At 34.9% G+C, this 11393-nt stretch overlaps 1 protein-coding gene across 1 annotated transcript in view; it reads right to left on the reverse strand.

Moving 5' to 3' along the window:
• Positions 1-255: 255 nt before the first annotated feature.
• The window catches only part of LOC120352050 (leucine-rich repeat-containing protein 59-like), an 11947-nt gene continuing 809 nt past the window's right edge, over positions 256-11393 (reverse strand). The window contains exons 2-4 of the mRNA XM_039431502.1: positions 10323-10665; positions 6252-6476; positions 256-1344 (exon numbers count right to left, since the gene is read on the reverse strand). Coding sequence (XP_039287436.1) covers positions 956-1344; positions 6252-6476; positions 10323-10665 — 957 coding nt within the window. The 3' untranslated portion in view covers positions 256-955. The remainder of the gene's footprint in view (positions 1345-6251; positions 6477-10322; positions 10666-11393) is intronic.

Below are 11393 nucleotides of genomic sequence, written 5' to 3' on the forward strand. Positions count from 1 at the left end.
ATATTAATATGATCGGGATAGAACAACAGGCATAGCCCAAAACTATTCTGTTCCCAAATTTTGATAAATAATGAAATGTCCGAAAAAATAGGTTATGTTCTTACTGAGGAAATTTAAAGTTCAAGAATATATATTAGCTAGAAATTTTGAATTTAGAATTATTAAAATACCAAATTATAGTCAAAATTTGCACTTAATATCACCGCACTTTGAATAAATTAAGTTATTTCAGAAAATTTTGAAGTATAAACATTGGTAGTATAAATTTTATAACTTTTTATTGCTTTGAGATAGGACATGGGCACTTCTGGAACTGAAAATAATCTATATTAATGATGTATTAGTGTAATAAAATTAGTAGAATTGATGGTGATGTTGTGAAATCTCTCCATAATAAGAAAACAAAGATATTGTCAAATTTCACTAATGTTTTTAGTGGAATTTGACAATGGACAGCTGTTTTAAAGTTTTTAATAAATTTTTAGTGGAATTTGACAATATCTTTGTTTTATTATTATGTATTAGTGTATTAAACTCATTTTTGAAAAAAATGACATTGGTAGTTTTTGCACCAAGCTACAGAATTATTTTCGAAATAAATGTATGACCTATTTTAAACAGTCAACATGTTGGGTGAACATTATGGCTCCTCTTGCTCATAATAACACAATTCCTTTGGAAACAGATGTATCACCGACTCCTCAAGTTCTCAATGACAAAATTACTTTCAAAACAGTGACTTTTGTATCACCTATTTAGACAGTCACAGTTCTGTACAATTCGGAAACTAGAACATCTGCCACCAACTCTTAACCATGTCAAAGTAGGACTTTAGAAACAGTTGTTATCACCTATTTAGACAGTCACAGTTCTGTACATTTCGGAAACTAGAACATCTGCCACCAACTCTTAACCATGACAAAGTAGGACTTTGGAAACAGTTGTTATCACCTATTTAGACAGTCACAGTTCTGTACATTTCGGAAACTTTGATGTAGACCATTTGCCACCAGCTCCTCACCATATCAAAGTAGGACTGAACGGTTTCGTCAGAGTTGAGCCAAACCTGGAAGTCTTGCACCTGTTCGAAGCCACGTATCGCCATCTCAACGCCTTGTTTCGACAACTTTGTGCCGTACCTCAAGGTCATCAGGTAGTAGCGGTTCAACTTTTTCGACCATGGTTTCGGAAAGTAGCCGGCGACCTTTCGATAGCGTTTGGTCAGCTCTTTGATGACAATGCTGTACGTCTCCTCGTCGAGCAGGTGCAGTATGAACAACAGGAAGAACATTATGCAGGCAAAAATCACGATTGAGGTGAACAGGAATTTGATGGATGAGCAAGCTGCAACAGGAATGAAAAAACATTGATTACAATAGAGATAACTCAACAGTAATAAGAAAGTTATTACAATAAAAAAGAACTAAGTGGATTGAAAAATGGAGTGAGGAATAAAAAATCGATCCCAATAAAAATAGCTTGGTGAAATGATAGATTGTTTACTATAAAAAGGACTAAGTAATTATTATTAAACGAAAATCCAAATTAAATGCTGTAATTCACCCCGAAGACTTCTGCTACTGCAAATATTGACAACAGGGTAAACAACTAGATGGAAATTCGATGAGCGCTACTATTCAAAAATTATTTGTCAGCCCGGGAATTTCCATCTGTAGAACTAAGTTAAGAAATTGATTGAAGAGTAAAACATCGATTAAACTAAAACTCAGTGATATGAGCAATCGTGTGCAATAAAAAGAACTGAGTTTCTTTTCTATAGTGAAGTCCACGTTATAACGTAGTCTACGTTATAACGTAGTCCACGTGGTGATGTATTTTATAAACATTGGTGTTGCTATTCTTGTCTATCATTCAACATAGCAGATGATGTTATCCTTTTCAAGCTCCCCATATCGTTTTTCAACAATGTAGAAATATAATTAATTAACTTAATATTAAGTTAATATTATATATCGTTTTTCAACAATGTAGAAATATAATTAATTAACTTAATATTCAATCTCATTTACGAAAATTTATTATTTAATCATTGAAAATTATATTTTTCGACGAATAAAATATAATTTTCAACTTTAAACGAATGAATTGATAATTTTAAAGTATGAACAGTTAATATTACATAAGATCTATTCTTTTCAACTCCGCTCAGTTGCCAAATCGTTGTTTGTAGACTATATAGAAATATGATAAACTACCGGAATACTCCATCTTAATCATGAATATGAATTTTCTTCATCAATACAATATATTTAAAATATAAACAATAATGAATCAAGAATCAATAGTTTTTATTTGCTACCAAAACTTTACAAACAGCAATAAGCATCGTCAATCAAATACAATGATTGTTTATCAGAAACAATCAACAATGAATATTAGATGAGTTATAGCGGGATAACTAGAGAGTTACACCTGTCTACTATAGAGAACGATGTAAAAGAAGAAGTGGCAACAATGTCTTCCAATCATTTCTACTGCTTCTATAACGTGACTCTCACTATAATTTGGCTTCAGAAGACAATATGACATTCATTGTGAATCATTGTTCGAACTTATTTTTTACACACAATTGACAATAGAGCTTGAAATACAAAGTTCATAAAATTGGGAACGAATAATAAGATGCGTTGATTAGTCTATTCAATTGCAAGAAAACTCATAACAATAATTCAATTATTGAAAACAGTGTTATTCCCAGTTGTTTCAAATTTGTTTGGTAGCAGTGACAAGCGAAATAAGTTTTTTCCAACAGTATTTTTACTTTCCTTGCCCTATTACCATAGGTAAGGAAAGTATTGTTTTCCGAAAAAAATAAGGTACCCAAATTTCTAAATTCCTATACGTTTCAAGGTATCCTGTCCAAAAAAGTGGTTTCTGGGTATTGGTCAGTATATATGTATGTATATATATATATATATATATATATATATATATATATATATATATATATATATATATATATATATATATATATATGTGTGTGTGTGTGTGTGTGTGTGTGTGTGTGTGTGTGTGTGTGTGTGTGTGTACACGGTATCTCATCTCCCAATTAACGGAATGACTTGAAATTTGGAACTTAAGATCCTTACAATATAAGGATCCAACACGAACAATTTCGATCAAATGCGACTCAAAATGGCGGCTGAAATGTCAAAAAAATTGTAAAAAATAGAGGTTTTCTCAAAAACGGCTCCAACGATTATGATCAAATTTATACCTAAAATAGTCATTGATAAGCTCTATCAACTGCCACAAGTCCCATATCTGTAGAAATTTCAGGAGCTCCGCCCCATCTATGCAAAGTTTGACTTTAGATTCTCAATTATCAGGCTTCAGATACAATTTAAACAAAAAAATTCAAGTGGGAAAGACTGAGCATGAAAATCTCTACAAGTAATGTTCAGTAACATTTTCACCTAAAATTGAAAATAAGCTCGAAATTCGAGAAAATGCGATTATTCAATTGCAAACTGTTGGCAACTGTTGATTCTATTAAATCATTTCATTCACTAAGAAGAGATAGCAGACCTCGCGTGTCTCCAGCGTTATTGTCCTGTCACCAACTGGCTCAGATCTTTGATTAATAGACTTGAGATGCGCGTGAACACTAGCGTCAGGTGATCAATTTTCATAACGGCAAGGGAAGTTGTGTGAGTGCGCCACACCAGATTTTTCAATCAGTGGAAGGATCTTGAATATTCACTAGTGCAGAACTGTTAAATAATAAATATTATTATCTCTTAAGTTTGATTTAATTTTATTTTCAGTTTTTGTAAATGTTACCATAGGCAACAGCCTAGTAGCAATTATCAATAAATATATCTATCTATTTAATAAAATATTCTTATCCATAAAATTTAAGATACTGTAATGATGTTCATCCAATAAATTGCTACCAAAACTTAAAAAATTCATCATTCTATCACTTCGAACTGTCAGCATTACAATCATATAAATAACACCAATGAATACCATACAACCAATAATGACAGTATCAAGTGAATCACACTGTAGATATAAAAATAATGATATTGAGTGACCTGGCTGGCTCAGTTCTGGTGTCAGAGTTTTCATGTCGCATCTGATCAATTTCAGGGCCTCTGATATGACCTATAGACATCATATGAAATTGCTCTTTATTAGACTTCTTTCAAAAGTCCTCTAACCACTCAATCTTGAATTTTTAATCAAGATTCTAGTTTAGGTGTTGCAAGTATCATTTTCAGCATTGACATTTTTGTAAAATCATTCAATTTGAGATGATTAAGTTACGACGACATTTGTCGAGTGATTCAATTTGAGGTGGTTAATTCCTACCTACGCACGGACAGATCATCCACGCAGGGGGTATAATTCATTATATTATTTGTTAAGTAATGTTCAGACCAAAATCTGCAGCTCTACAGAGTCTGTTGATGAATGGATTTGAAAAGATCTGTCGCGGGATTAAACAATGCGGGTAATCACACCGACATCTGGAACGTTCCAAGAAAACTCTGCTCGCATGGAGATGTTTTCGAATCGCTCTGGGAGCGATTTTCTCTAGGCATCCTAGCGGAAATTTTCGATAAAGATCTCTCATCAAAAACCTAAATCACATAATAATGGAGATAGGAGAATTCTAATTTCAGATTCGGATTCAGCGTCTTGAAATAAATAATTTGGCCTGTGTTTTCTCAAAAAAATGAGAAATGAATGTGATAATTACAAATTTTGGAATCAGAGTGCAACTGAGAACAGAGCGAAATTAGCTCTGTCAGACCACAGGTGTTTTTGGTGTGAACATAAACTCTGTTGTGTTGCTCTGCAGAGTATAATAGCTTGGTCTGAGCTAGGCTTTACATTATTATATTGTAAATATGCTTTTTTATGAATGAATACATTTTATTTGAATCCACTTACTTGTACTGAACGAATTTCGAGTCGGTTTTGAGTCTTTGGAATCATCAGCAGACACATTTTCACTATTGATTATTGACCGAGCGAAGTGAGGTCTAAGTATCAAGTCGACGGTTTGGCATTTCTCTTAATGTTCAAATATGTTGCGCATTTACGGCGAAACGCGGTAATAGATTTTCATGAAATTTGACAGGTATGTTCCTTTTTTAATTGCGCGTCGACGTATATACAAGGTTTTTGGAAATTTTGCATTTCAAGGATAATATAAAAAGAAAAAGGAGACTCCTTCATACGCCAATATTAGAGTAAAAGTCAGACTATAGAATTATTCATCATAAATCAGCTGACAAGTGATTACACAGATGTGTGGAGAAGCCAGTCTATTGCTGTATTTCCATAAGGCCTATAGTTTCAATCAGGTACTTGTGGATGAGAATACTGTGTGAGGTCTACTGTTCACAGAACTACTAGTAAATATGTTTTTATGAATGAATAAATTTGATTTTAATTCACTTAATTCTACTGGACGATTTTCGAGTCGGTTCTGAATCTTTGGAATTATCAGCAAGCATATAATATCTTCAATAATATTATATATATTTAATATTATATTGTAAATATGATTTTTATTAATGAACAAATTTTATTTTAATTCACTTACTTCTACTGGACGATTTTCGAGTCTGTTTTGAATCTTTGGAATTATCAGCAAGCATATAATATCTTCAATAATATTATATATATTTAATATTATATTGTAAATATATGCTTTTAAAGCCATGTCCACACTGAACAAATGTTCGATATACATGCTCGGCAAACATGTTTGTTGAGGAGCTCAGGGACAAACATTACAAAAAGTTTGGACAATCATTGTTTGTCAAACAAAAAATTACTGGTTTTCCAAACATTTTCAGTGTTTGCTGTAAAACATGAAACCTGTTCTCCGCACTTACGAATATTCTGTTTGGTGACGCGTCCACACTGGTCACGGACAAACATTGTTTGTCAAACATAATAAAATTTTGAATGAAAAAAGACTAAGAAATTGTCAAAAAACCACTGATTTATTGATAATTAGAAAGACCGGTTCCGGTTTTTTGACCGAAACCGGTCTTTCTAATTATCAATAAATCAGTGGTTTTTTGACAATTTCTTAGTCTTTTTTCATTCAATATGAATAATTACCACAATATCAACTTCTCAACTACACAAAAAAAAAAAAAAAAAATAAAATTTGTCCAAACTTTTTCAACGAACATGTTTGTCGAACATTTGTTCAGTGTAGACATGACTTTATGAATGAATAAATTTGATTTGAATTCACTCACTTCTACTGGACGATTTTTGAGTGAGTTTTGAGTCTTTGGAATCATCAGCAGGTACATCTTCCTGCTCATCCCCCTCTAATAGGCACTTGTCGGAATCTTCTGTCACGGCAGAACCGTTCTCGTATTCTATAATTCTGTCCTGTTTCTTCTTCTTCTTGTTCCGCTTCTTTGCCTGACTCTGTTCTTGTTGCTCCTTGGCCGCCAATGCCTTCTTTTCTTCTTCCTCTGTGTAAAAAAAAACAAAACTAATCAAAAATTGAAGTAACCAGCAAGAAATTTCACCTAGTGATAAAAAGAACCTCTATTGCACAGTACACTTTACAAATCGAACTTGAAATCAACTCAATTATTTGCAGTCCTAATTTACAACCCTTTATCACTTACGTAATTCTATAATTATGTATTTTATCATCGATGAATAAACAAATTAATAATTTCCACTTAATAATTTTCGAAATAATAAACACAGAAAAAGAACCATAGAGGCATGGCTAAACTTGAATTATTTCCAATCGTTGACTTTTATACAATAATCAACTTCATATTATAAATTATATTTTCGAACACTTCATACGCTAGATTCAAGTTTATATTACATCCTGATTAAGCTGGTTTACGACTCACACTGGCGCACAAGGAATCTTCCTTTTGCCGGTGTTTTTGCCTCACCTACTGTACTTATGCATGTGATCATAAATTGAATCTTCATTTTAAAACTATTGTTTGTAATGTAAAGGATATTATTTCGTTATTATATCTAATTAAATAAATGTATGTATCTTGGTTCAAGTGCAGTAGCATATACTTATATTTATTTTTGTAAAGCTTTTTTGTATTTTGTTTTTGGCAAATAAAATTCATTCATTCATTCAAATTCAAAATATTGTTTTCCAGTGAATGCGGTAGATGTGGAGGAGATGGAACCGCTAGAGAAATAGGAATACTTTGACAGTGTTTTCAGAGAATAGACAAATAGACAGAGAGGTGCTTAGCAGAGTGAGAAAGAGTGTTGGTACCTATTTTACAATGACTGAATATTTGGAAAAGAGAACTTGTTAATAAAAAGATGAATAACCAAGTTTATGGGACAGTAATTGAACCTATCATGCTGTATGATATTGAAAGCTTCATGTTTTCAGCATTTCTAAGGCTGGCTATTCAAGATAGTCATGTCATGATTGTATGCATTTACAATCAAACATTCTTCAAGTATATTCTTCAACCTGAAAGAGCACATTAACACAACGATGTTTACATGAGTCGAAACAACTTGTACAATTTACAAACAGATAATAAACCACTAATAACAACAAATAACACCACTGGAAAATTACAAATTATTATCATCATCATCATCCACGGCTCTACACTCCAAAACGGATCTTGGCTTCCTCCAGAAATCGCCTCCATTCTACTCTGTCCATGGCAGCTCGTCTCCAATTTCTTACACCAAGCCTCCTTGCATCTTCTCCAATTTCTTACACCAAGCCTCCTTGCATCTTCAGTGACTGAGTCCATCCATCTGAGTCTTGGTCGACCAGGGCGTCTTCTTCCTTCCATGTTGCAATTCATGATTAGACTTAGTCATCAGCTCTCTCAACATGGCCTGCCCACCTGAGTCTCTCTACTCTGATAATAGCCAGTGCATTGGTGTGGCCGTACATATCATACAGATCCCTATTCTTTCTTCTGTGCCACACTCCATCAATTTGCACACCACCAAAAATTCGGCGTAGAATCTTTCGTTCGAAAATAATGATCATATTCTCATCCAGTTTTGTTAGGGTCCATACCTCACTGGCATAGGTCAGCACAGGCAGAATCAGTGAGCGGTAGATTCTTGAACTAATAGATTCTTAATAATTCAATAACAAATTATTATAATGATTCTTGAACCAATAGATTCTTAATAATTCAATAACAAATTATTATAATGGTACAATAATAATTTAATCTCAAATACAGGAGCGAATAGACAACGAAGAATTGTTAACACCAATACAAACAGCTGTTTTTCGCCTGCACCCTTAAACACAACGACGACACTAAAACTTCGTTCCGGTCTTGGACGGTGCCCCTCATGCCTATCATATGGTAGAGTGGATAGCTTTATCTTCTTAGGGTGCCTGTCCGTTTCGAGCGTTGGCGATCATATTGGCAATGATGACTTTGTTGCTCTCTGGAACAATTGAATGGAGGTTTTTCCAGGCTCTCAGGTTGGCCAGCCAGGACATTCTTCTTCAACCTGGAGCTCTCCTGTCTTCTATTTTGTCCTGCAGTATGTTTTGCAACAGCTCATATCTGCCCTTATTGCGCATTATGTAGCCCAACTATTGCAACTTCCTGAATTTTATGATGTTGACCAATTCTGGGGCCATATTCATCCTCCTAAACACCTCCTGATTGGTAACCCTATCAGTCCATGGTATTCTCAGGATTCTCCTATACAGCCATACTCAAATGCTTAGAGCTTAGCAACTGAGTTTTGCTTTAGAGTCCATGATTCAACACCATACAACAGTACTGAGTACACATAGCACTTGAGTAATCGAATCCTCGTATGCAAGGTGAGGTCATGGCTCTTGAAAACAGACCCCATTGTTTTTTTTTTTTGTGTAGTTGAGAAGTTGATAAGAAGTAGTTTCTAAGTATCAATAAAGCTGTGGTTTTTAACAATTTCTTAGTCTTTTTCATTCAAAACCCCATTGTTATGAAAGCACTTATGGCTTTTGCAATACGACATCGGATATCCTGAGAATTATCCTATACTCATTAATCATAGTTCAAAGTTAGGTATATTGTGCGACCCTCTCAATTCTCGTCTGATCGATGTACAGCTCTCCTCCTCCTCCTCGGATGTCATCTTTACTAATGATCATGATAACTTTATGAATAACACCAATTCCATATCCCATTCAATCAGTTCTTCCAGTTTAAAGTGGCTTCAAACTTCATCTGCTCCCGTCTCTTGTTCTTCTGCACTTGGAGGGTGTTTAAGACCCAAGCTACATGAAACGTTTTTTGATGCGTTTTTGCACTGGCGGCGGATGAGTCGGGAGGGGGTAGGAAGCTCTCCGATTAGCTGGTTATCAGCTGATAGGGTTAGCGCTCGGGAATCAACTGATAATCAGCCAATCGGAGATCTTCCTATCATCGTATAAAAACGTTTTTTTGCGGCGGACTAGTCGAGAGGATAGGAAGCTCTTAGATTGACTGATTGTCAGTTGATTCCCGAGCGCCACCCAATCAGCTGATAACCAGCCAATCGGAGATCTTTTACCCTGTAGTCTCGTCCGCCACTAGTGCAAAAACGCCTGGAAAACGCTTTATGTTGTAACGAGCTGAATTCGTTACAAATGATAATGCTAAAAATCACAGGTGGTTATCGCTAAACTGCCTGGAGGATCTAGCTGCTACACGCAACCTATAGTGAGGTCCACGTTATAATGGCAGTGTTTGAATAGCAATGGTACAGCTAACCTTGTCTATCACCAAACAAAGTGGATAGCGCTATCTCTTTCTCGCTTTGCTCTCTTGCCAGATTGTCTTTTAATGATGTAGAATAATAATTGATTAACAAAATACTTCATCTTGATTATAAAAAATCATTATGAAATTATTGAAAAATATAATTTATCATTTTAAACGAGAATGAACAGTTAATAAATATTACATCAATAAACCTGTATCAACTACCGTCTATAGAAGCATTGACAAGACAGAGGGTCGGCAACTTTTTTCTCCTTTCTTTCTCCACTGCCATTATGACGTGGACCTCACTATATCCCTCTCCATTCACCCAATATTAAGTGTAATATTTAACTATAATTTGGTGTTTTAATTTTTCTAAATTTAAAATTTGCATCTCATATTTATTTTTGGACGAAAGTTGAGCTTGAACTTCTTACAGAAGAATCATAACCTATTTTTTGGACATGTAATCAAAATTTGGGAACGGAATAGTTTTGGGCCAAGCCTGTTGTTCCTTCCCAATCATATTTATATGATTTCTTATTGTATCCACGTATAAATACGAAATACGAAATACTGTTAGTTTGCAGTGGCACTCACCCAACTTCATCTCCTCCAGTCGCCTCTTCTTCTCCACCTCGACCTGATCCTGCATCAGGGCCAACATCTGCACCACACTCTTGGCAGCAGCGCTGCACTGCGCACTATCATTGCAAGGTCCGGCCAGTTCTGCCAGTTTGGGCAGCAACGGGTTGTTCTTCAAATCGAGCCAACGCAGGTGCTTCAGCTTGCCGAAGGAGAGAGGAAGCGCCGTGATTCGGTTGTTCTCCAGGTCGAGGTGTTTCAGGTTACACAGCAGGCCGAAATTGTCAGGCAACGCGGTCAGCTGATTCTTCGACAGATCCAACTTGACCAGGTGGGTCAGGGAAGGCGCAAAGTTTTTCTGTAAACAATCTCGAAATTAATATACATAATAAGTTACAGATGAGAAGAATCAAGTAATTCAGTAATCTGCATTCATGACCAGCACTTACTGGACTACTAGATTGCGTCAAGGTGTAAAACTTGATAACAAAAACTAAGATCAAGATGGGAGGACGGTTAGTCATAAGTTATGGTTCTTACTCTAAGGTATGGTTCAATGCCAACTTACTTAAGGTAAATGAGAGCAAAACAGAACAAATAATATTTTCTCTCAACAATGTAAGTACTGGTAGCCTGAATCTGAATGATGATGTTTTCAAGCCTGTAAAGTTACTAGGAATGTACTTAGATAATAAACTCAGCTGGGAGTATATCCTAGTGAATTTATGTAAAAAGCTTTCTAGAGTAACATTTCTCTTACGAAGACTGAAATATTGTGTAAACCTTGATGTAATTAAAATGATTTACTTTGGTCTTTCCATTCACACTTGATTTATGGAGTAAAACTGTGGGGCAACTCATCTTCTTCAAAAAAAAAAACATTATATGGCAAAAGAAAGCACTTAGAGTTATATTTGGTATGAAATACAATGAATCTTGTAGAGGATTTTTGTAGAACACAAAATTATGACCTTGCCAAAGAATGGGTTTTGTTGTATAACAACCTGAAGTCAGGTGCGGCGCCGGCAAGTAGGAGGGAGTTGAGTGGCGGTGCTAGTAGGAATACTGCTGCTTTTAACAATAGCA

This window comes from Nilaparvata lugens, chromosome 6 (assembly GCF_014356525.2).
Source record: "Nilaparvata lugens isolate BPH chromosome 6, ASM1435652v1, whole genome shotgun sequence".
Classification (NCBI taxonomy): Eukaryota; Metazoa; Arthropoda; class Insecta; order Hemiptera; family Delphacidae; genus Nilaparvata; species Nilaparvata lugens.